Source organism: Prionailurus bengalensis, chromosome D4 (genome assembly GCF_016509475.1).
Source record: "Prionailurus bengalensis isolate Pbe53 chromosome D4, Fcat_Pben_1.1_paternal_pri, whole genome shotgun sequence".
In the NCBI taxonomy this organism is placed as follows: domain Eukaryota; kingdom Metazoa; phylum Chordata; class Mammalia; order Carnivora; family Felidae; genus Prionailurus; species Prionailurus bengalensis.
Window position 1 is genome coordinate 76,054,321 of NC_057359.1, and position 26,768 is coordinate 76,081,088.

Genomic DNA, 26,768 nt, shown 5'->3' on the forward strand with positions numbered 1-26,768 from the left:
TGTTAGGCTCTTTGCTGACAGAGCAGAGCCTGCTTGGAATTCTTTCTCTCTCCCTCTGTCTCTTCCCCTTCCCATGTTCCATCTCTCTCTCAAAATAAATAAAGTAAACATTAAAAAAATTTTTAAAAAGAAGAAGAAGGGGCTCAAAACAGGGACCAGTGAGTAGCTGTGTGGGGTCAGTATAGCCTCGCAAATAAATAAGAATATGAGTTTTGGAGACTGAGCATACTTGAAATCAAGCCACTTAACATCTCTGTGACCTTGAACAAGTCTCTAGCTTTTATCAAAGCCTCAGATACCTCCTCTGTAAAGTCGGTGATGAAAGTACCACAGTCTATGGCATTGAGTGGTTCAGAGGATTCAGTGACATGATATAGGGGTCAACCCTTACAACAGCACCTGCCACTTACTGAGCACTCAAAATAACAGTGGTGGTTGTTTGGGGGATTTTCCGTCTCTGGAGAATCTTCTGACCTTCCTACACACATATTCCCTAATTCCCAGCCCCCTCTGGATCCTGAGTCTTTCCTTTGGGCTGGAGTGGGGGTCCAACACAAACTAATCCCACTCTTCTACCAAAGGCCCTTTTACTTTGGCTCCTGTAGGTTCCATATTTAATAGATTTTCTTTACTCCAAAAACCCTGCACATATTAAATGATAACGTATTCCTTGTCCCAGGCAGCACACTGCAGTAAGTTTAGGCATCTCCAGCGTAAAGCAGAGGCACATCTGGGATTCCAGGATGGGACTCACTCTGTGGTTCTCGCACATGCTAGGGAAGGAGCTGGAAGTCAAGAGGGCTCCCCTAAGGCGCTCAGGACCTCACCAAGCCACATAAGACGCAGCACTAGGTGTCAGCTGGCCCCCTGCTCTTACCACAGCAGGACCTCTGTCAAGTTTACAGGTGAAAGTTGGAGATGCTTTTGTGTCACCCCTTTTCCTAGATGTGTATTTCCATTTCCAGCTCCCTGGACAGACAGCAGCGCTTGATAACCTCTTGAGGGCCCCAGTGGGAGGCAGCTGGGGTTTTTCCACCCTGGGTGTCCATCCACTGGTGACACTGACCACTCATGACAGCCTCTGCTTGGCCAGACGTCCTTCCACAGGGGGAAACAAAGTGGTGGGGGTGTGAGAGAGGGTGGAATGGACAGACACCAGGACATTTTGCTTTAGTGAAACGCATTTCCTTAATTGACCACAGCTCGGCTTGTACCTGCAAGCTCACAGCTGGCCGATTTTCTACCTTCCCGAAAGAGGACTTCCACACCCCCACTCTTGTTTTCTGGAAACACAAAACTAGTGTGTGTACAGCCGTGCCTTTTGCTCACAGTTTGTTTACCCAAGTCCAACAGGCTCCCGTTTTCCTGTTTTGTTTTGTTTTGTTTTGTTTTGTTTTGTTTTGTTATGTTTTGTTTTAAGAGGCATGTTTTCTTGTGTCCTTTCCTCTGTGCCTGTCTTTCTTTCTTTCTTTCTTTCTTTCTTTCTTTCTTTCTTTCTTTCTTTCTTTCTCTCTTTCTTTCTTTCTTTCTTTCTTTCTTTCTTTCTTTCTTTCTCTTTTCCATGTGCTAAGTTGTTTTGGTGATCTGGTGGTGAAGGGCAGAGGGTAAGGAGAATATTGTCTCCATTTCAGGTGTCTGGTGTAGGTGATTCTAGCCCTTTTTGAGTTCAGACAGACAGCACACCTCTTAGCCTTGAGCCTGAATCCTGACTCCCAAACTATTTTTGTGGCCACGGAGGACAACAGTGAGTGTCTAGGATGCCACACAAGTATGGACTATCTCAGGATCTTACAGAGTGTGGAAGAGAGACATGAGAGAGAGAGAGGTCTTTCCCACAAGGGTTCATGGTAGAAAAACACAGTTTGCCCTGTGGGTTGGCAAAACGGGAGGAAGGAAGTGACTAGATATTTCCAGTAACTTCTTTGCCAGCATAGAGTAAGTCACTTCTTTTATTTTACATTTTTCTTCTGTAAAATGGGAGGATTTGGGTAGGATTTTTCTAAGATCTTTTCCTTTCATACATTTTCAAATCAGACATTGTAATCCAATTCCAAGGCCTGTGGGGACTGGAGCTGTACTATAATTCAGGAGCTTGGTATCAGGAAGGTATGAGCAAGGCCATGAGTTGACACTGGGGACAGTCCCTGCCTTCAAAGTATTTACTGGCCCCTCTGACCAATTGAGTCCAACGTGTTCAGCATAGCAATGAAGGAAGTTTTCCTCTCTGACAAGTTAAAAGAACGTGACTCCCATTATCCAAGTCCCTGTGACAGCCTGATGGTGGCACCCTACCTAGGGCAGTCTGCATGTCTGCCATTTTATTTTCCCTTAGGCCCTGAATGTGGCATCCTCTTTCCAAAAATCCATTTGAATTTAATTCTACTTTTGATAGCCTGACATACAATGTCATGGTCTTCATTATTTCACATACTTAAAATTTTTGATTTTCACATGACCCTCTGACCCGTTGAGAGACCCACATTTGGGGATGCTACTAGACTTGTTCAAGCCATCCAGAGAGATCTACATCTACTGTAATGACTGTGTAGTTGTGTCTTTAGATGATTCTGCTATTTGCTATTAGGAGATTTGTATGGGGCTGCAGTTCAAACTAAAATCTAGAAGTTGCCATATTGACACGTGTCAGTGATGATATTGTAATTCTTGCTCTAGCCTTCCCAAACATCATATCGTTCAGTCAGTCGTCACATAAGTTATACGGCTTACGAGACTCCACATTACAGCCAAACTACATAGTCTACTGAACTATCACCTGTATCCAGAACATGGTGGCTGCCCCAACTTATGAAAAAGAGGTGATTTTGCTTTATTTAATTGGGTGTCAAGTGGAAGACAGACCACAGGGCTTCTGGGGAGCTGTGTGTATTCTGCTTAATGTGGTCAGTTCTATTATTTATCAGTTGTGGTTTTGATCCTCCAAGAAGAAAGGGAGGTTGCAGGAAGAGCTAGCTTGTGGGCCCTAGAACTGCACACTTGTGTTTTGAAAACAGTAGTTTGACGTGGTACTTTTGAACACACCATCACACATCAATTGTTATTTCTCCTTACTTATCAGGGTATATTCTTCATGCTTATTGGCTTTCTGAAAATAAGTAAACTCTGAGAATATGGGACTATCAAAGCAGAAATTCAGAACCCCAAGGAAAGATCTCAGTGAAGTAACTATTCCTTTAACAATGTGTGTGTGTGTGTGTGTGTGTGTGTGTGTGTGCGCGCGCGCACGTGCACGTGCACATGCATGTGTGTGTGCCTGTGATGTGCAAGGCACAGTGCTAGGTGCTGGAGGTATAGCAATGATTATTTCACAAGATAGGTGTGATTCTTCCCTCATGGAATTTCCTGCAGGTAGGTATGTAGCTAGTTGGATAAATGCTTTAAAGAGGAGTCCGAGGTCTGGGGGTGCTCAGAGGATGGATACTTGACTCATCAGGGGTCAGAGACCCTTCTAGGCTGAGTCCTGAAGAATGAGTCATGCTAGCCAAGGGAGTGTAGCTGAGCTTGCCAGGATCCAGGCGTCCTGACTCTTTGTCTTCTGCCCCAGCAGTCTCTAAAAGCCATTTTATAAAAAGGCTAGTGAGAAAAAAAAAAAAAAAGGAGCTGAGTAGATCCTGGTGGAAAGGTATTCATTTATCGGCACACCTGGGTCGCTCAGTCGGTCGAGTGAACGACTCTTGATTTTGGCTCAGGTCATGATCTCATGGTTCTTGAGATCAAGCCCCTCTTTGGGCTCTGCACTGGTGTCACGGAGCCTGCTTGGGATTCTCTCTCCCTCTCTCTCTGCCCCTCCCCTGCTTATGCTCTCTCTCTCTCTCTCTTTGTCTCAAAATAAACAAAAATGAAAAATATAAAATTATATATATATGTTATATATATGATATATATATTATATATATGATATATATATGTTATATATATGATATATATATTATATATGATATATATATTATATATATCATATATATGTTATATATATATGATATATATGTTATATATATCATATATTATATATATGATATATATGTTATATATATGATATATATATGTTATATATATAAATTTATATATAAACCCAGTGATGTCTTATCCACCTTCAGCTTGGAAATTGTCATTGCTCTTTGCTTCTCTCCTGTTCAGTACCCTCTCTATGCTAACACATATCATAAGAGAAGGTAAGACGCTAATGATGAGGGATGTGGTCTGCAGTATCTAACACATGACCAGTCAGAGCTCACCTCCCACACCTGTGACCAGGTGGAGAGACCTTGGAAAAACGGTATCACCTCACCGAGTCTTGGTTTCTTCCCCCTATAAACTGGGGATACTCCTACTTGTATAGCACATTGGGTTTTATTGTAAGGCTTCAAAGAGATAATTTTGAAAAATGCTGCAACAGTGCCAGTGAGTAGTAAACTCCCCCAAATGGTAGGTCGTATTAGTATCGTCCCATTATGTTGTGATCATCTGATTATTTGTCTCACTTCCTTCATAAAACTGCTAACTCTTTCATAGTGAAAAATGTTTCTCTTTCATATTTGTATGCCGAGTTTCTAGCTTAAGGCATGGTTATAATAGAATCTCTGTAAGTATTAGTGGACAAAAGAGGAACAGAAGGAATGAGTGATTTGCAGAGAGGAGGGAAAAAAGGAAAATGAAGGCAGGCAGGGAGGGAAGGGGAGGAGGTTATGAAAGAATGATCGATTTTTCAATTGCTCTTTGATTGGTGCTGTTACATTTTTCTTAGATTGTGTGTCAGGCTTCTTTACAAGAGCTATTATTTTGGAAACCAATCATTCAGGATTCCGAGAATTTAATAAACTCTCCAAGCACTTTTTTTTTCCCTGTGCCTCCTCTTACAGACAAGAGAGGCAGATTTAGACATTTCTGACAATAAAACTAAGCAAGAGAATAAAGTCCAGATCGTTAGGACCCTTGGGATCAAAACATAGAATCCAGGTTTCAGAACTGGCCACAGCTTGGAGAACGCTTGTTAATTGCAACAAGGCTATGGATGCAATAAACATTCTGAGGTTTATCTTGCTTTAATGACTTGTCTTGAGTGGCTTTGATCTTTATATTTGATAATCATTTTCAAATGGTCTAGTGTGTTCTGAAATTGGAGTAGTGGTTCAGGGACTTGAGATCCTCCTCGGGAATGACAGGCTACAATCAGCATTTGCAAATAGGCAGTGCTATAGGACTTGCTCTGTGAGTTGTAGAAACAGGTCAACCACCTGTGGAGGACACAAACACCCTGGTCCAGTGATGAGAGCAGGTTCTCTGATGAGAAAAATACTGTGAACATTCAGAGCTAAGGCCAGTTTCCTACAGCTGCATGAGCAAGCTAAAAAGAGAGTCGTGTCTCTTGGGCGCCTCTCATGAGGTAGACATAGTTCTAGGCACTTTCTCATGTGTTACCTCCTTTAATTTTTATACTCCTGTCTAGCTTGAATTTTATAATCCCCATTTTACAGGTGAGGAAATTGAGGTTCAGAGAGATCAAGTCACTTCATTAAGGTCACAGGGACACTTCTTGGCAGAAGAGGTAAGATGTGAACCCTAGAATGTCTCTCTCTCTCTCTCTCTCTCTCTCTCTCTCTCAAGATGAGGCTTTTTCCCCCAAAAAAGTTGTAAAGCCAGTAATTACAACAATGAAGTATTTCTTGGTGTGGTAATGCCAGAAGAAAATCGTGAATGCAACAATGTGTATCATGAACTTTGGTGTACTTGTACCCCATTTTCACATCGTTGAATGAAAAATAGACCTCAGTCCAGAACAGTTCTGTCTAGAACTGTATTTAAGAATATTTAATTATGAAAGTAAGTAGCAGTGATTCTCACTACATAATACAGTCCTTCCTATAAACTATAAGTAGAGTAAGGTTCTGAGGCACTCCATTTAAATGTTATGTTGTCATATTTAAAAATTCCTTTAAAAAGAGATGTGCTTGTTTCTATGGTACTCTCCTGCCTTTTCCTTCAACCTGAAAAAACTGTCACCAGCCTCTAGCTTACAGGGGGCATACTCACAGCCAGGTGCATCTCAGACAAATCCTCCCGAAGCTGAGAGCATCAGCAGTTGGCCAGTACCACTCCCATGACCTGGCTACACCTATCAGGAGCCCAGGGAACAGAATGGGGGCAGGACACTTCTCAAAAATCTCCTCACCTAGCACTTCGACAGTGGGGAAGTCAGTTGGCTTTAAGTGGGAATAGAAATAAACCCTGGTCAGTCTCGATCTGGGCTCACTGTGAGAGGTACTTCTGACCAACCATCTTTAGAACGGGAGAGCCAGTGTATTCTGTTTCTAGAGCTGGAAAAACCCAAGCTTTCCATAGTTTCACTGAAGGGATCTGTTGTTGTTGTTCTGCATTTTGAATATACTTCCCTTTTGCTTCCCTTTCAGTAAAACAGGCCCTGACAACCCTCTCATTGAGATTATTACAGAGTTGTACCATCTCAGGCCAGTGCATTTAGGAAATATGTTATTGGCACTCACCAGCGAGTGAGATGCATAAAGAAAATATTCTAATGACAGTTGAGTTGAGAGAGCTTTGATCTCCCTCCAGAATTGCTCTCATGGCTTTGAAATGCAGTTCTGGCAGAGGGGTAAAGTCTGGGCGCCTTGGCACTCTGAGCTGGGCCCCCCCTGAAACTGACATTCCAGGGGACCCACAACCTCTAGAGCAGGATCCAGGGGTATGGGCTGTGCAGGAAGCAAAGAGACACCAAGTCACCTCTCTAGAGAGGCAGCTTGGGGTGAGGGTCTGAGTTAGGAAGGGCTTTCCAATTTAGCCCAACACTTCCCAAACTCTGTTGGTTGTGATGCTAATTTGATTGTTGGCAGAGGTAGAGGTTAGGGTGGGGAGAAAGGATTATGGTCACACATGTTCCGGAACACTCATACACTATCTGCTCTGCTCCCATTTGGTGTATTAAAGGCTCTGATAATTCTTGCCATTAAAAAAACATACGTGTTGGACATTGTTTAACACAGCATGTCCTAAACCCATTTGAATCAAAAAACTTCCTTTAAATATGCATCTGCTTCTTGCAGATTTAGCCCTCTTTCGGCTGTGATTTGGAAAACACCGATCGAATTCATAACCTTGCCCAACAGATAGGGATTCTGAGCTGCAGACCAGGTAGCAGAGTGTAGTGAGAGAGGCCAGAAACTCAAGTAATACAGGTTGTGTCTAGGGGTGCTCAGCTGAGGGGGAGCCCAGGGCTGCAGCCCCTCCCACACTTGACTCTCTAAGCCACACACCCTCACAGGGAACTGTGTCCACCTGAATGAAGAGGTGATGCTACTAATTTGTGAACATGTGCTGCTACTCATAGGCTAGTGAACAGAAGTTTATTGTCAGGGCCTTCTGTGTCCCTTCTTCAATACCTCGGGCAAATCACTTCACTTCCCTGAGCCTGGACTTCCTCGTCTTGTGTTGAAAATTCTGCAGTTAAGAGAGTGGTGCTCAATCACTGCTAATCCATGATTGTCTGTCTCTCTCTTTTGCTCACTTGCTTGCTCATTCACTCATTCAAGTTTTAGGGAGCACAGAGAATTATAAAGACTTGGCCCCCACCTGCTTGAATCTCATAGTCTGATGGAGAAGACAGGTGCTCACAGAGAAGGTAACATAAAGCGGGGTGACAAGTACTAGAACCAGAAGGGGGAGGCTGTCAGGAGGGAGAAGTCATTTTGTAGCTAGAGGTGATCATTTTGGTGCTGCTCATAATTAACATGGTAAGAACAATAATGTAATGAACATAGACTATGCTAATCAACGAGTGCCAGCTACATGTCAGGCACTGAGTGAGGCACTTCCTCTGTGTGACCTCTAGACCCACCACCCCAGCCCGAGAGGTGGCTGTCATCATCCCATTTTACAGGTGATGGTGATCAGGAGTGGATGTACGCTGGACCTTGCAGGAAGATTTTAAATGTCAGAAATTAAGGAAGAAAGGTTTTGAGGTAGAGGAGGAAAACAAATGGACACGCATAGGAGTGGGCATAGCTGGGGAAACCCAGCAGTTCTAGGAGCGGGGAGACTATGAGAACTTGAGGTTGAGGTTGCTGAAAGAAGAAGAAGGTTGGATGGTGGGGATGAGACTCTGGAAGCCAAGACTCAGGGAACCATCCAGAGGCAGACTGTCAGTTTAGGTTTTTTGTTGTTGTTGTTGTTGTTGCCAGGAGGAGAAAATAGGAGACCAGGACCTAGAGGGGGGGTGTTTGCCCAGGCTGTGCTGAGCTCTCCCATTTAAACCTGTTGGTATGCTCAATGACATGCAGAGAGGTGAAGCAACTTGCCCATGGCCGTAGTTCTGTCCATCTAACCCTGAGTAGTACTGGCATGTAAATTAATAAACACACCAAGATTTGGATTTATATGGATTTTTTATGGGTCATGGGCAATGATTTTTTTTTAATGCATTTGACCAATTTGCAAGGTAGACATAGGGCCAAGCGTTCCACAGTTGCAAAACAGAAAGCCAAGTGGCCCTGCACAAGTCCTTTTCCTTTCCCTCTTCACCCAACTCCCCAAACTCTATTGGCCCCTCTCCATTTGACCTGCTCTGCTTTTCCCTCCATTCCCTGACAGGAGGGATTAGACATTCTCTTAAAGAGGTAGGGGAAGAGAAGGAAATACCCACGTGGACTCCTATCCCCTGAGGTTTTCCCTTGATGATCCAGCTTGGCTCTGCATTTGTGGGAATACCTCAGCCAGCAGGAGGAAGGCTCTTAGCCACAGAGCTGTTTTCCTTTGGGTGAATCCCCCCAAAAGAGATGGAGAGGAGAGAGGCTGGGGCCGGGGAGCCAAGGCCCTGGATGGCTGCCATAGAGTCTTCCTCTTGGGGGAAATGGAGGCTTCTCAAAGTGTGAAAAAAAAAAACACACCTCATGTACAAGCAAGGGAGAGGCTCCAACATCCCACATCTCTGCCTTGGGCCAGGACTAATACCACCCCCAGAAAAGATAGGCTTCTGTAATTACAACTGAATAAACAACCAATTAAAATATCTCCCCTACCCCACCTTACCCCATCTCTTCCCCTCTTGAAGCCTTCCCAGCCCAGAGCAGCAGGGCAAAGAAGTGGCTTTGTCTAATAACATCTGTGTCCTCTGCCTGAGAGAATGCTTGATGGAAATGGACAAATCAATTAGAAAATAATAAATAATGTGGAATGGGCTGATCCAAGAAAATCTCAGCTTCTCTTTTGTTTTCACTCGCCCACACATTGTTTCCCTTTTCACCGTGGCCCCGAGTGAGCCTGGAAATGAGGGTGAGCTCGTGGGAAGAATTGGACACTTTGAGATTTGTGCTTGGCTTCGTCACTATTTATGTGATCTCTGAACCCCTGTCCCTTCATCTCTAAGATGGGGGTAAATAATAGAAATAGCTAAACGTTTATTGAGGTTTTCTACATGCCAGGTATTGTTCTAAGTCTTTTATGCTTTTCCTTTATGACCGCCTCTGAGCAACTCAACGAAGGTAGGTGTTTTGTGTATACAGAAGCTGGGGCAAAAAATAATGAAGTAAATTGCCCAGCGTGATCCAAACATCAGATCCATCAGTGGAAGGGCTGGATTCAAACCCAGGACTCTGGCTTGAGAACAAGTCATCATACCCACTGGGCTGCATGGCTTTGAATACTGCAGACATGGAATAGAAGGTGTTGTCTAGCATAGGGGCTGGTGGACAGCAAGTGCTTAATAAATGTTGGTTTTCTCTTTCCTCTTTCTTTCTCTGGTCACAGAATAGACTGACTGAAACTCCTTAGAAGGCTTCCAGTCTAAGAAGGTGAAGGTAGGATTTTCAGGAAGAGAAGGCATGGCAGCAATATTTCAGGTCAATATCTAAGCATATGGCTATCCTGGAGACTGGTCAAATCAACCCAGACATACCTATGACCTCTCCTGCTCCTGTCTGTTCACCTTATTTTGAAAAGCCAGAAAAAATTATGGTCACATGATCACTGGGCTCTTGGTGATGTGGGGGACCAGAGGGCTCTCTAGGTCTCAGATATGTCTATTCTCATTGGAGTAGAGGAATGGGTTTGTGACCCATAGGAATGCTCTGTGAAGCACTAAGATAGCTGCTGCTAATCCAGTGTATTAGCAAAGAAATAGGCCTTCTAGGAAGGAAACTGGGGCCTAAGTATTTTAGCTTTTTTCTTTCCCAGTGTAAATTGAACCCCATCAACATCAACTGAGTGCTGACCCGTGGCGAGCCCCATGCTGAGAACGGGGTAAACAAAAATGGATAAGGCATGTTCCCCACCCCAGGGAGCCACAGATGGTAGTGGATATAGACAGGTGGAGTGATGATTTGGAATAGTGTGAATGTGTGTACTTATAGGAGGTGTATGAGTGCAGAGATGGCAAAGGAGGAGGTGTGATGGGAATCAAAGAAGACTTCCTTGAGGAGGGGCACCAGAATGGGCTTTGGCTGTGTTTATCAGGGGACGAGATGGGGAACTGAGTCCCTGACAGAAAGAACAAACAACTCAAGTGAAGGCATCATGGATGATGCGTCATGGTGGGCGCCCCCAACCCACATTGGGAAATTCGAAAGAGGGAGCAGAGAGAGGTGAGGCTATAGAAGGAGGCAGTATCTTGGAGGCTATGCTGGGGATCTTGGGCTTACTCTTGCACATACAGGAGGCTCTTCTATGACTCCAGGAGGGGAAAAGAGAGGGAACTGTCGTAAAAGTATTCTACCAGCCAGGATTTGGGCCAACCTGTCAAGGACAGATAGCATTATGAAAAAGGTAAACACTTTCAACTCGCTCTGCAACCTTAGCAAGCTCTGAAGGTTCTTTATGTCTCTTTTCCCTCCTCTGGAATATGGGCATAATGATACTACCTACCTCAGTCTTATTAAGAAGATGAAAGGAGATAATCCATGTAAAGTCTGACCACATAGAAGAGCCCATCAAACACTAAATATCATTATTCATAGACTTTATCTCACCTCCTACATCAAGCTGCCTGCTTGTTTATGTATATTTTTATTCAGTGATTCATTGGTTCATTTCCAGCCTTACTCAAGATATGATTACCAGCTGCTCATAAGGGTACATGACAGCAGACATAAAATGGGGGCTGAAAGACTCAGGAGAAAGCAGCAAGATGCCTCTGTTGATTTAGAAAATGATCTATTGAGTAATGTGCCTGTGGCTGATGGAAAGCATTAGTGTCTCTGTGGTGATAGGAGAGCCAGACTGTATGAAGGAGGCGTTCTTATTTATTGAGCATCTAGGACATGCCAGCCTCTTTTCAAAGACCACCTCTTCCGCTCGCCAACATGTGTTCATTGCATGTATTAAAGAGCTAATGATGATAATGGGGAGTTAGTTCACTTTCCTGATGTGCCAGTCTACAATGGCAGCCATTCCAAATGTAATATCCCTAAGTCCATTTTACAGACTAACAAATAAAGGCATACAGAATGTAGAATCATCTGGTGGGGGGGTGGGGGCGGGCAGCATGATGCCCGGTGACAAGAGCATAAGTTTCCAGGGTAGACAGAATTGGCCTTGAAACCCATTTCTGTAACTTTGGGCAACCTGTGTAATCACATTTGGACCATGTGTTCCTTATCTTGAAAAGGAAGCAATAACACCTCTTTGCAAGGTTGGTGTGCAGATAAAAGCAGGCCTCCTAGTATAGTCCGTGTTTGCCAAATAAATGGTTTGACGTTCATAGTGAATGAGTGAAATAGAAAAGAAGCCAAGACTAGAATACATGTTGCCTTTTCCATGGTCTGTGTCTTTGATTTACATCCACATTTATGTGGTCCTATCACCAGTCAAGATAGCAGAGCCCCAAAGAGCAAAGATAGAGATTTTAGGTAAATCTTGTTTCTAAAGTGAACTCTGCTATTTATAAGCTGAGCAAACTTCTCAAATCTCTTAAACTCACAAGGACTTAATTTTCTCAGCTGTAAAATGGGATCATCTCACTTACCTTATAACATCGTTGGGGGGAAGTCACAGAGGTAATGTTTATCAAGTGTTTAACGAAGTGCCTGGCACATAGTAGCTCTTAATTACTTGGGGAATAGCTGTTATTTGAAGAGTACCTTTTTTGGATGGTGATGACAGCTAAGGTTCTTTTTCTATTACAGAGCATACTTGGATGTTAATGAACTGAAGAACATTCTTAGACTGGATGGATCAACACACCTTAATATCTTCTTTGCAAACTCCTCGGAGGAGGAATTGGCAGGAGTAGCAACTTGGCCATGGGACAAGGAGGCCCTAATGCACTTAGGTGAGAATTAGAAACTTCTTCAGGAGGAAATTGGATTAGCGCAGGACTAAATTTAGTGGCAATGATAATGATGATGATGAGCATGACTAGGATGATGGTGGTGGTGGTAATGATGACGAGTAATCTATTAATCGCTTTCTAGAATACCGAACTCTCTAGCATTTCTTATCTCATTTCAACTGCCGAGCATTGCTCTGAAGAAAATAACATGGTACTATTAGCCCTGTTTTACCAATGGGGAAACTTAGATCCACAGAAGGAATAGGGCTTATCCAAGGTCACACGCAAGTCCATGGCAGAGCCACATTTGGAATTCAAGTTTCCAACTCTGTCCTTTGATTGCTTTCTTTACACACCCCTTACCTCTTAGTGCATACAAATATCCTCTCAGCCTGGTAATCGCTTTGTGCTGACACAACTAAGTCATGAGTTGGCTTGAGAGATACCAAAGAGACCAAAGAAAGTGAGTTATTCCTCTATGTTCCACTAACACTACCAGGAACCCTTCTTACACTCAAAGTGTGCTGTGTGTGAACACAGACCAATTACCGAAAGTCAGAAAAGACCCTGGTTTCTGAATCAGGCCCTATAAGCAAACATTGTAGTTCTTTAATTTTGATTGTTTCATGCTGCCTTCTAGTACATGTCTATATGTACACATGCATTTTTTTAACTTACGCATCTTTGAAATCACAGCATAGATAGAATTTTATGTTCTCTCTCTCTTTTTTTTTTTTTTTTTTTTTACATAATGTTATGCTCCCTACATGTTTCCACATGGTAGCATTCTTCCTAATCACTTCTGCTCCATCCTTTTTTCACTTAACATCACAAGACAAAAGCATCCTTCCAGGTAATTTCCGTCTCTCTAAAGGAGACGTTTTTTATGACCACATAATATTCCATTGAGTTTACTCAGCCATTTTCCCCTTGATTCAATGATCCCATTCTTTGCAGCCCCGGATAATGATGCCTCCCTCAGCGAGCGTCTTCATCTGGGAAGGTTAGGGCTCAGCAGAGTGACCATGATGGGTGTTCTCTGAGACCCTGACTACTGTCCCAGTAATACGCCCAGAGTCTAGTCTCCGCTTTCAATCTGCAGAATCTTGAAAATGAGGGAGTGTGCAGCTTCACATGATGAAGACTTCAAACTTTACACTTAGTTCCCTCTAGACTGCTCTTATTCCCCACTTACTTTTAAGGGAATGAAACCTATCCTGTGTGTGTGTGTGTGTGTATGTGTGTGTGTGTGCACTCATGCACGTGCATGCATGTATGGAAGTGTGCTGTTGCATAAAGAGAGATAGAGACAAAGATAAATATGTATTGGTTCCCATCTGGGGGGATTTTAGCCCCTAGGAGATATCTGGCCATGTCCAGATATTTTTGGCTGTTACAAATGGGGGGATGCTACTGGCATCTAGTGGGTAGAGGACAGCGATGCTGCGAAATGTATAGATTTAGCCAGAGAGAATTAACCAGTCCAAAATGTCAGTCATGCTGAGGCAGAGGAACCCTGAGCTAGATGATGATTGGGTGGAATAGACAGGGAGACAGGCAGACAGAGGCTGGGCAGAAAAGAGTGTGCAGCTTAGGCACACTTCAGGGTAGATGATCCGTTTCCATCGCGTGCCTCATATGATGTATGGGAATCCTGCTGGCCCAGAGCAATACACATGGTTGTTCTCAGCTATGATCCCACTTGGCAGTATGGCCTTAGGCAAGTCTCTTTCCTTCCCCAAGTCCCAGTTTGCTCAGATTTTAAATGAACGGGTTAGACTAGATGGTCTCCAGGGACAGTTCTCGGCGCTGAAATGCCGTCCTATTGGAAAAGCAGCTGAAAGTCTCTTCATCAGTGTCTTAGAGGGGTTGAACAGCAGGCTTCTAAGTTAGAGAAAAATACTCCTGATGATTCTGTGAATTTCAGAGGCTGGCTCAGGACCAGAAATACAGAAGGCTATAAATCCATAGCATGTTATAGTATTTCAGGATGATGTCAGGCTCAAGCTATTTCACCTTTTAAGAGAGGCAGTGAAACAGGACTCGAGCTCTGTGCTGTCGCTCTGAAAAGGGGTGAGTCGGGAGGGGATGAGGTAAAACAAACAGAGCTGGCCCAGACATTAAGTCTGCAATCCTGTCACTATCCCTAGAAATACCTGTGGGGTCCTAGACCTTTCCACCCACCTGCCCAGTACCTCAAAGTTGAAGCTTCATGGGGAGACAGAGAACCATGGGCACTGTTGCAGCTGTTTATTTTAGAGCTCGCCAGAGATGCAAAGTCACTTTTCCAAGATCACACAGCAGGGTCAAGTGGAATGGGGGTTGCCTCTCCTGTCAGGCTAACTGTCCCCATCCCCCTAACCTGTCTTCTTCCTGTCCGAGAAATGCTGGCCAGAAGCGATTTCTCTGCACCAGACCCGACCAACCCCAACTTATTAGAACCATACATATATTTTACCATCTTTTCCTGCTGTGATGCCATGATCCCTGGAAAAAGGCTTGGGTGGGAAGGGGATTATGTTTCATATTATGATTGACAGGAAATAATTGAGAGAGATTTCCTGTCTCAATTTCTCTTCCTCCCTGCCTCTCTGCTTGCCCCTTCTCACACACGCGTATGTGTGCACCCACCCCACACACCCTCTCATACATCTTTATCTTTGTGCTAGGAGGCTCTGAGCAGTTCAGAATTAATAGACTCTGTGAGCCCCATGACTGAGCAAGCTCGCCCTCCCGGCAGTTCAATCCAAGAGAAAACTCCCCCCACACCTGCCAGTTCAAATCAAGGCCCTGCCCCATCACCATTCTTTTATAAGACACCGCTCTGCACTTAAAATCGCTACTTGCAGAATGTTCAGACCTGAATTTTAACCTCCTCTTAAACACAGTTGGATTTTAAAGTTTAAATATCTCCCTACCAGCCTATATGTGTTTCTCCAGTGCCTAAACTGAACATGAAACATGCTATACATTGATTCTGCTGCAATCTGTTCCATCAGTCTCCCCAAGCTAAGCCAGACTCAATCTTCTAAGACACGTGGGGTAGACAACTGCTTCTCAAACTGGAACACACAGACCAGTCATCTGGCGCCCTTGTTAGAATACAGATTCTGATTCTCTAGGTCTGGAGTGAGAGGCCCCAGATTCTGTATTTTAAGTCACCTTTCAAGTGATGATCATGCTGCTTATTCTCAAGACACTCTGAGAGTAACGAGTAATTAGTGTAAGGTATCCACTGAATGTGCAGTGTTATGCTAGCTGCTTATGTGTGCTTAGTTAGACCTCAGAAAACTTCTGTAGTTGGCTTAGCATTCAGCGAAGATTCAACCGCCATTTAATGAGATACGATATTCCAGGCTGTGTGATTGGCATTAGCTGTAGAACTCATTAAGGGGCCTGGCTCTGGAAGCTAAGGATCTTGAGTTCAAATCCCGACTTGAAACCCTACTGACTCCTGATCATGAGCCAGTGACTTAACCTGTCTAGGAAATCAGTGCACTCCTATAGGGGTTGTGAGTTGGTTAAGTGCTGTTAGATGCATGAAACACTGAGCACGGGGCCTGAGGACACATGATAAATGTTCAAGAAACATTGGCTATAATGATACTGTCATAATGATGAGCCCAACATGATGCCGGCCATCCTGAGTGCTTATTCTCATAGAGCACCAGAGATGAAGTGGGATTCAGAGATGGTAATCAGTTTGCTCAACGTCACACTGTTGGTGAAGAGCCCAGAACTGGGACCAAGGTATCTGATCATGAGGGCTTCAATTGGACAAGAGTGTGCAGAATGTTTGTAAACCACAGCATGCCTTACTGTTGAAGGACAAGGTAGCAGCAGAAACATCTACCAGCCCAGAAATCAAAGTCCTCAAATGCCAATCATGCCCCTTCTTTTAAGTTTGAGAGCACCTTGGTTAAGTTGTCTTACTTCTTTAGGCATTGGTGTTTTCATCTGAAAAAATAAAGGGATTGCACAGAATGACTCTTGGGACTCCTTCCTACCTAAGCAATGATTCATTTCACAAGTCATTACGGTACTCAGGGCAGTGGAGTCACAGGGTGGAGAAGCCTGTGGTTACTTTGGGCAGCACCCCATTTATCCACAATTGATTGGGGGATTTCTGCACCAGGAAGCAGGGTACCCCGTTTGCTTAATGCTCTGGTTTTCCCCTTGCAGGTGGCATTGTCTTGAACCCGTCTTTCTATGGCATTCCTGGGCATACCCACACCATGATCCATGAGATTGGGCACAGCCTGGGTCTCTACCACATCTTCCGAGGCATCTCAGAGATCCAGTCTTGCAGTGATCCCTGCATGGAGACGGAGCCCTCCTTTGAGACTGGTGACCTCTGCAGTGACACCAACCCGGCCCCCAAACACAAGTTCTGCGGTGACCCGGGGCCAGGGAATGACACCTGTGGCTTCCATAGCTTCTTCAACACCCCTTACAACAACTTCATGAGCTATGCAGGTAGGGACCCCTGCTTTGCAGGGAGCACATGGCCGGGTGTCACACACGGGTTCAGGTCCTGGCTCAGAGAAGCCTGGGCAAGGTCTTCCTTTACTAAGACTTCTTCATCCCAACAGTCCCTCATCCTAGACAATCAGGATAATAGTCCTTGTGTGAGACCTCAGGGGTACTTGGAGGCTGTTGTATCTGAAGACTCCTCAGAAGGGCACACTTTAGGAGGCTGACTGGGGCCCAACATCAGGAAACCTGGGTAGATTCTAGCTTTGCCTCTGGATCACCTGATGCCTTTGGGTCTATCACATCCCCTCTCTGGGTCTCACTTCGCTCAAGAAAATGGAATCTTTGGATCCAAGGAACGTTGGAGAAGTTTCCTCCTAATTTTGCAGCTATATTTTTCTAAGCTGGTGCTTACTGCAGCTTTTTCCTTTTCTTCCTTTTTTTTCTTTTACTGCAACTTTTTCTTAAACATAAATCTCTCATACCCTCTTTTACTATTTTACTACAAAAAAATAGAATGCTTTTGGTTTTGCAAATTGCATGAGATGGGGACATTCTTTTCCTAATTCCATATATCCTGTCAAAACTATTTTCTTATACCATCAGTAATAGTGCTAAAGACTCATTCTTTGGGTTCAAGGATGTCCTGTACTTATTTTAGAATAATATATCAAGGCCACTTCTAGCCCTTAGAACATTTTTGGAAAATTAAAACAAGGCCATCTCAGCCTTCACTGCTGGCCTCTTAGACCAAGAACCGTAGGGCCCAATCCACAAATTGCACATGGTAGCCCAGCATTGAATTTTATTATAAGATTAAATTTAAGTGTCTTTTGCCCCTATGAAAATAAGTGAGTTCTGTGAAGGCAGATATTATCTCCAATGCCTCATGGTATTCCCAGCACCTAGCACAGAGACTGGTGCTTAATAAATGTTTGTTAAGAAGAAAGGGAGGGAAGAAAATGAATAAATTCTCATAAAGGTATGCAAAAGTGATTCTTATCAATAATAAAATTTCTGCTTGTATAAAAGTTTGTGGTTCATAGAGGACATTAATACACACTATCTCATTTAACTGGCAACAAAACTGTAGGGTAGAAACTATCTCCATTTTACAGATGGCAGTACTGTAGCTCACCAAAGTCCTTTGCCCCAGGTCACGCATCTGACCCCAAGCATTTTCTTCTCTTCTGCTCTTGTGCAGCTCTTCAGAAGAGACCTAGAGATGGGTGCATAGGAAGCAGAACAGCCAGGCTGGTTTTCATATTCTCTTCCACAGAGATGGGGGTGCAGGAGCTATCAGGCATGACTCTGGGGAGCTCTAGATGGGACTTCATCTCTCTTTGAACCAGGAAAGCTCCCTGTCAACTGTTTCCCATTTCTTCCGGGGTTTTGCCTCAGATTGTGTTGGAAGAGAGGATATTGCTGCTGAAACCCAGTGAATTTGATGATCCCCAGTGGGTCTTTCTGCCTTCCTGTTTGGGCTGATGACTTCTGGGGGCCTCTTCAGTTTAAGGCTCATGTCGTTCAAACCTGAGATCTGTGGAAGTGTCGACCACCCAACCTTAGCACCATAAAGGGGTCTTTAGGTTTAGGTCTTTAAAAAAGACCACAATGCTGGGTATTGCCTCAAAAGCAGATTCCCACTAGGCTCCCTTTCCCAGCCAAGCCGACATCCCACATCCGGTGCCCTGTCCTTTCACGCAGCCCTACTTACGTTCCATTTCTGTAGCACCTTTCCTTGGCCAGCTCGATGCACATGGAAAATAAACAATAACATGAATTTGGAAGTTTGCCGGACTGTTAGGGGCCTCAGAGCTGCCACTAGCTACTAGACCCCCATAAACTAAATCTTTTTTTTTGTTGTTGTTGTTCCCCTTCGTACAGATCTAAAGGGTGATTGATTTACTGTTGTTTTTTTAAAGGAACCCCTCAGCTCGGTGACCCATTAACAGCAGAACTAATTCACTGAGCTACGATAACAAACTTACACCCGCAAAAGCATATTCAAGGCGACCACGAGCTTTGAAATGTTTGTTTTCCTTAGGATCTCTGATAGATGAGGTGACAAAAGCAGTTGGATGAAATTCAAAATGCAGAACAGGATCGGGTTCTCATGGCCAGGGAGAGCTGTGCACAGAGGCTGCGCAGTCCTGGCCAGAGGGTGGGGACCCTGCTGGGTCAACTGCTTGGGGTTCCTTCCTTCCTGGGCACTTCTTCCTCAGGCCTGGTCACTGGTTGAGCAAAGAGTCTTGTGCAGTGCTGTCCACTAGAACTTTCTGTAAAGATGGACATGTCCTATGTCCATGCTGTCCAGTATGGTAGCCACTAGCCTGATGTGGCTCATGAGCCCTTGAAATATGGCTAGCGAGACTGAGGAACTGAATTGTTAGCCTTCAGTAGTCTTAATTAATTGGAATTGAAATAATCCCAAAGGCTGGTGGCTGCTGTATTGGTCATCACAGTTCTACAATAATTATTTATTTTAAAAAATTTTTTGAAATTTATTTATTTATGCTGAGAGAGAGACAATACATGCAGGGGAGGGGCAGAGAGAGAATCCCAAGCAGGTTCTGCACCGCCAGCACAGAGCCCGATACAGGGCTCAAACCCACGAAGCCATAAGATCATGACCTGAGCCAAAACCAACAGGTGGACACTTAGCCAACTGAGCCACCCAGGCACTTCAATACGTCTGCATTAATTATTGACTGCCTATGACGATACACCACACACTGTGAAACACTTCATAGGCTTGTCTTATAGAATCCTCAAAATAACCCAATGAGGTGAGTGCTATTCTTACTGAACCTATTTTACAGATCAGAAAGTGTGGGTTTCATGTAGCCTAAGGAACTTACCAGGGTCACACAGCAAAAAGAAGGTAAGCCTTTCTCACTGTGGAGCCTGTGCTTATAATCATTCATCATCTGGCTCTGTTTCTGATGCTAAGGGAGATAGAGGGGGTCCCAAGTACTCAGTTCAAGCAAACACCAGGCAGGTTGATCGGGGCAAGCTTAGTTGAGCACCAGGCGAGTACCGTCACCTTGAGCTGTTGGATAAGCCCTGAGCAGGTAGAAAAGCAGAAGCCTAGACTCTACTTTCTGAAGATGATGGGCCATAGGAGGCCCCCCCCCAAGAGCACCGTCCAGTCAGGTCTTCCTCAAAAGTGAAGAAAACAGGCCTTCTCCAGCCTACAGGAACAAGTGTATTGTTACCCTCATTCTGCATGTTGGGTCCTTTCAATACAAATGGATGCTTCAACCCTGCGCTCCCAGCTCTCAGGAATAGATCCTACAGAAATAAATTCATTGACTTCTTTGAAGATGTAATCATAAGAATGTTCTTAGCAATATTCATTGTCCAAGTATCAATTAAGTATTTACTACCTGCCAGGCTTGAAGAAAAATGCTTATGTGTGTGAAAAATTAGAAACTGTTTGCAAGTCCGATGAGAATGGATTGTTGTAATAAATCGTGAGGCCTCTGTATGATAGAACATTATGTGGTCACTAATGATAGTGTAGTAGATGAAGAAGAGGGGTAAACAGAAGCAGAGTAACCTGGTGCAGAGCACCAAGTTTGGGGGTGCAGGCACTGAACTTGAATCCTCCCTGCATTAGCCTTTGACCCTAGGGAGTGACTTCTCCTCCGAGCTTCACTTACTTCCTGGATAGCATAAAGGATAATCACACCTCCCTTTTGTGATAGTAGGTGTAATCATGCAGGTAAAGGATTTAGAACTGTCCTTGGTACCATAACTAGTTCTTCCTAAGTGATATTAGTGAGTTTATTTGTTAGCTATTTAATGTGAAAATGGTCAGGGAACCTCGTACAGTGCATGCGTGTGTGTGTGTATGAATATATGTATGTATATAAATGTATGTGTATATATGATGTAAATATATTTAGGATAATGAGAATTATAGATATTTATATGCATATACATACACACACATATACTCCTATGTACTAAGTATTAATTGTATTATCTCTAGGTAATGAGTTTAGGGTTATATTTATTTCTTCATAACTATTTTTGGCACATTCCACATATTTTACAGTGAATATAATCATTTATTATCACTATCATTATTTAATAAAAACCAAAAAGTCAGGGATTCTTACAAGGGACAGCTATAGTTATCCATATACTAGACACGAATTAGCTTATTAAATGCCCTCATTAGCTTTAGGAGGCAGGTAGTATCACTATTCCCTATGGTTACAATGGGTACAAACGAGGCTGGCAGGGGCCAGCATTTTGCTCGGGGTTCCACAGCACATGGCAGCCCTGGGTCCATGACCTAACCTCCCATGCTCTGCAGTCTCCATGCTGCCAGAGGGGAACATGTTCTGGAGAACAAAGTTCAGTTACCAAAGTCAGGGCAATGCACCAGCAGCATGGGGACGGCAGCATGGGGATGAGATCCCCAGAGTCCTCTCGGCTTAGGGATAAGATGGGCTGGCTGGTCCTGGAGATCACGTGTCGGGAGGGGAAGCATGTGGAGGCAGGAAGCCAAGAGGGACTGACTCTAGACATGAGCTAATTGAGACAGAGCATTGTGATAAACGGAAACCCTTTGGACCTCCCCCAAGATTCTGATAGCACCTAAGTCTCTAAGCAGTGTACCCTGGGACAGACGTTTGCTGACTTCTACTTTCAAGTTCACATGCATTTCTGTTTTCCTGCTAAGTTCTGTCATCTATCTCTTTTTCATACTCTTTTTTATTGAGAAACATGCAAATGGCTAATTTTTAAATCATTAATGGAAAACACACTCTTTTGGGAGAAAAGGAAGAAACGCACAAATAAGAGTGTCTGGAAGAAAAAAATGCTGGTTTTTTTCTTCCATTCATCTTGATAAATGCTTTATGTCCTCCAGCTCACTGGGTCCCCACAGCAGCACTGTGGAGTGGGGTCAATTTAAATGTCCCCAATTTATACATGAGGGACCTGAGTTTTAGAGTTACTTCTCTCTTTTGGAAGTGACTTATTAGTATACTACTCAGTGCCTGTGCCTTAACATACATAGACATTCCCCTATTAATAGCCAGATGTGTTATTTCTGATATTTTTACCATTATAAATGATGCTTCAGAAAATATCCTCGTACCTAAATTTTCCATATGTTTCTTCATGAATATATGTCTATTGAATTCCTGAATGTGATATTGCTACATCAAAGAGAATGAATATTTTAAATTCTGGGATTTTTCCTGCTTCTGGTTTTCTAACGCACACACATGTGCTGTTCGCAATCATGAGGCAGTGAGGATTTACTGAGCATTTATCATGGTTCTTTGTGTTCTACTCCCCTTACCCTTTAACCGAATTCAGAGATGAATGCTCTTGCTAGCACCATCATCCCCATTTACAGATAGGAAAACTGAGGCACTGAGTCGTGAATTCACTTGCCCATTTGACTCCAGATCCTTCATGTATTGGTCTAACTCTTTAACCATACTTTCTTAGTCCCTTCTCCTGACTCTAACCTATTAAGTGGCTTTTCCAAGTGCACTTTTTGCATTAAGAAGGGCAAAGCTCACAGCAACAAAGAAAAACGTACCCAATGATCTGGCCCTTCTTAGATTGAGACATTTGGACTCTATTCTCCAGGCAATGGGGAGCCATAGAATGTTTGTTATCCAAGGAATTAGATGGCTACATCAGGGCTCAAGGGAGATGTATGTGGCTAAAGATACTTGCTAAGGGACACCAGGCTCTACTGCTTCTTCCAAACATATGAAGGAGTCCCCAGGATGCTGGAGAAGAGACAGACTGTCAGAAGTCACTCAGGAGATCAGAGGCAGCTTCTGTGTATAACCTCCTTGTACTCCTGTCCCTTCCCCAAGCTGGATTCTCAAGGTCCTATCCAACTGCCTAGCACCTGCCCAAAGTTATTTTCTGTTTGTTTGATAAGGGGGAAGTCAGTTTATGTTGCAGGATTCCCAGTGGTGGGTTTATTTTAAGATCTGGCGAGCCCCATGCTTCTCTGTCTGGGGCCCAGCTGCAGAAACCCTGACCTGGCCGACACCTCTGGGAAGTGGTGTTTTTGGAAACCAAGCGAAAACAGTGCCTTGCTCTGCCCCTGAGGCAGTTGAATAAAGCTGTTGGAAGGGTAGACAGGAGGCAGGCTTCTTCCTTGAGAGGCGAGTCTACTATTCAGTCCACATGGTCGAAAAGAGAGTAGGGCTGAAGGTCATTTGATCTAAAGACATTTAAGAGATTGTATTCCAGTCAGCTCAGACTCAGGCTCACATCCTATTTATCAATCACCTGCAGGATACTGTTCCCATACAGGGTCTCATTTATGCTCAGACATCCTTCTATTGATTCGAAACATGGTCTTAGCATCAAGACTGCCTGGGTTTGAGTCTTGGATCTATCCCTAACATTGTGATCTTAAATAAAGCTGCATGACCTCTCTCAACCTCTATTCCCTTCTCTGTAAAATGGAGAAAATCATAGTATTTACTCCCCAAATCATGGGAGTGTTAAATGTGTCCAAGGCCCAGTGCACCATGCCTGGCTTATACTAAGCACACAGCAAATGTCCCAGTGACAGTGCTGTCCTCATTCCCAGGACGGACATGAGCCTGATAGTTCCTAGGGCTGCCTGCCTCTGGCTGTGCTCACTGCAAAGGACACCATGTCCCTGGGTCCTGTAGCTCTCTACAGTCCTGACCTTTCTTTCTCCATCTGAGCCATCCAGTCTGGTTGACCTCAAGTACCTCCTTCTTCAGAAGCCTCCCTGGAACACTGCCCTTCCCCAACGTGCTGTCTCTTGTTCATCAGTGGTCAGCATTGCAGTCATCAACAGTCTTCTGATCGCCTTGACTCATACAACAAACTGGCCTTCACTCTGTAGCTAGACTGGTCCCTCCTCTGGGGCAGGAACATTTTAAGTTTCATCTTCCCGTGGCTCTTGGGACAGAGAAGAGAATGTGGGATAGATGCTCAGAAGGTTTGTGAAGGACAGTATCACTGCATCCATGGATAGTGGAATGGATGAATGAATGTATGGGTGAATAGAAGGGAGTGAGTGAGTGAATCAACAAGGAAATGAATGAATGAATGAATGAATGAATGGGAGATACTGGGTGAGTAGTGAGGCAGGGGCAGAATAAATAAATACATCGCTTACTGACCAGGGATTTGGGGGTCCATGGAAAGCAATTTACCTGTCCCTTGTCCTTAGCTGTGACCTCTGGGCTGCTCAGTCCCATCCACCCTCCCCTTCCTCCCGTTCCCTCTCACCTGCCTCCAGAGGTGATGACTGCACTCATTTGTGCACAGACCATTAACTCTTAAGCACTGAAAGAGGCCAGCTCTGTGTTGGCAAGGACTGGGGTGCTGGCTGGCTGTTCCCTGGGAAACGTCATAACTCTCATGCCCTCCCATGCAGCCAGGTTTTTATCTCTCCCTCTGCCCGCTCGCAGATGACGACTGTACGGACTCCTTCACGCCCAATCAAGTTGCCAGAATGCACTGTTACCTGGACCTGGTGTACCAGAGCTGGCAGCCCTCCAGGAAGCCGGCGCCTGTAGCCCTGGCCCCCCAGATCGTGGGCCACACGACCGACTCCGTGACGCTGGAGTGGTTTCCGCCCATCGATGGCCACTTCTTTGAAAGGTGAGTGTGGCCTGTGAAGCGGTGATCCCTCTCTCTCCTGCCAAGAAGAAGGGACTTCAGAATGGAAGCAGTCTTGGAGAGGAGTTGTGCTGTTTTCTCTGTCCTTGCTCTCTTGTTCATCTGGAGCCCCTGGCAGTTCAGCCACTAAACAGTGACTGGTCCAGATAGGCATGTTGTAGATTTGGGGGTCAGGGGATACATGAATGATTGCTAATCAAAATTATTAAGTAATGATGCATGCTTTCAATGAATGAATGTTTAGCTTTATTTTATTCTGAAATACCTGGAAACTCTATCCTCTGGGATGGAGGTCCTGATCTCTTCTCCATGCATTCAGGATTTGAAATTGCCCCTGGTTAATGGGTAATTGTAATATATGTATAATATATATTAAATATCAAGGTGTATATGTGTATATATACATATTCATATCATACATGAATATACATGCAAATATATATATAATATGTGTATAATACATATAATTAGAATCTTTGTGCACAGTATTTCTTTGTAGAATTGAAGGTAGAATTTTTAGAAGACCAGGAATGATAAACCAAGGCACAGGAGTTCTGCTCCCCCATCTGCCACTTATTAGCTGTACTGACTTGGGCAAGTTACTTTCCCTTGCAGAGTGGTCTTCTACCTCAGAAACGTGTGTCTTATGATGCCTCAGTAGTCTGCAGGCATGAACCTGAATCCAGGGGTCTCTTGTGATGCCTTTCAGCATTGAGACCCTCTGAGGAGCTCAGGCTTTAAGGAAAACAGATTCTAAAGAGTCGGGAAAATAGATTAAGACGTTGACATCTACCCTTGCCTTTAATTTAGGGCTTATTAGTGTCTTAACCTCTATCCCAGCCCTTCTTGAGAGTGTTTTATCTAATACTGATGATATACCATTGATGATGGCAAAAATAAAAGCCAGCTAATGATTAACAAATAATTCTCTGAGGTTGTGGCTGTTGCCATTCATTAAGTGCTTACTCTGGGAAAGATTCTGCATTAAAAGCTTTGTTTGCAGAGTCTCATTTACTCTTTCTAGTAACTCTATGAAGGGGGAATCATTTTACTCATTTGCTGGGTAAGGCAGGAATTGGAGCTGAAAGAGGCTGGGAGATTTGACCAAGAGCCCATAGAAGTTGGTGGGAGCTGGGCTCTGACTCACATTTTGCAGCGTCTTGTCTCTGGCCCCTGTGTGTTTTCATTAAGTCCGTCTAAAATTTGAATTATGAAGGGGGTGTTACCCCTACCCTCAAAAGAGCCACAGAAGGTGGTAAGGAGCTCTCGTGTGTGTGTGTGTGTGTGTGTGTGTGTGTGTGTGTGTGTGTGTAAATACATATCAGTTCATGGTGCCACATTAAATTGGGGCTCTGGGGCACCTGGGTGGCTCAGTTGGTTGAGTGTCCAATTCTTGATCTCAACCCAGGTCTTGATCTCAGGGTCGTGAGTTCAAGCCCTGCATTGGGCTTCTCACCAGGCATGGAGCCTTCTTAAAAAAAATGGGATCTCTAATTTTCTACAGTACCATCAGTCCCTGAATCTAGAACCTTTGTCTGGCAGCTGGGTGCATGTGTTCATAGGGGAAGGAAATGTAATCCCTGGGCCCTCTATAAAAACCCCCTTCCCCTGCCCCCAGCCGCCCTCACTGGGAGCTCAGAGCTGGGTTTGGGAAACCTCATGTGACACTTCAGAGCAGGCTCTCCAGCAGCCTGTAGATTTATTTATTTTTTCTGTGGCGATGAGAAGTATCAGACTTTTGGTCAAGCCTTGGCCTCAATTCCACTTAAAAATGGAAGTTTTGTAAATGAAGCTTCCTGTGTATGTATTTAATTTATATTTCATAAAGCAGTTATTGTCCATTAAATAAATACCATCTGATTGTTGGAAACCTATTGGAGGGTTAATTGTTGTGTAATGAGATAGGTCTCTATTACATGGTACCCTCAGCTCCAATCAATATGTTTTTAATAACCTATAGTCAGTTGGTACTTGAGGCTCGTACAATAGCTATTCTGTTCAGTCTAAGATTTCATAACGGAGTTATCATATGTTAAATTAAAACTGACATTTTAGAAACATGTCTAATTAGGGTTAACAGCTACGTAGACGATAGGCTATGACTAAAGGAAGTTGGTCCACCAGTTCAATAAATTGTTATAAAGAAATGGAGCTATCACTCCCGCATACACTCAGTTTGCACTCATGTGCATTGGCCTGGTGCAGAGCATACAAGCTCTACTGACAAATTGTCTGCACTCCGCTCCCCGCTCCACCACTCTTGGTCTATGGGGCCTTTGACAAGCCATCTCACCTTATTCTCTCTGACCCTCTGAATCTTCTTCCATAATTGTGCCCACTTCAGCTGGAT

The 26,768-nt window shown here is 44.0% G+C and overlaps 1 protein-coding gene across 1 annotated transcript in view; it reads left to right on the forward strand.

The window, feature by feature from the left end:
* Positions 1–26,768, forward strand: part of PAPPA (pappalysin 1) — a 243,399-nt gene that overhangs the window by 41,977 nt on the left and 174,654 nt on the right. The window contains exons 3-5 of the mRNA XM_043566322.1: positions 12,147–12,292; positions 16,475–16,768; positions 24,208–24,400. Of these exons, the coding sequence (XP_043422257.1) occupies positions 12,147–12,292; positions 16,475–16,768; positions 24,208–24,400 (633 nt within the window). The remainder of the gene's footprint in view (positions 1–12,146; positions 12,293–16,474; positions 16,769–24,207; positions 24,401–26,768) is intronic.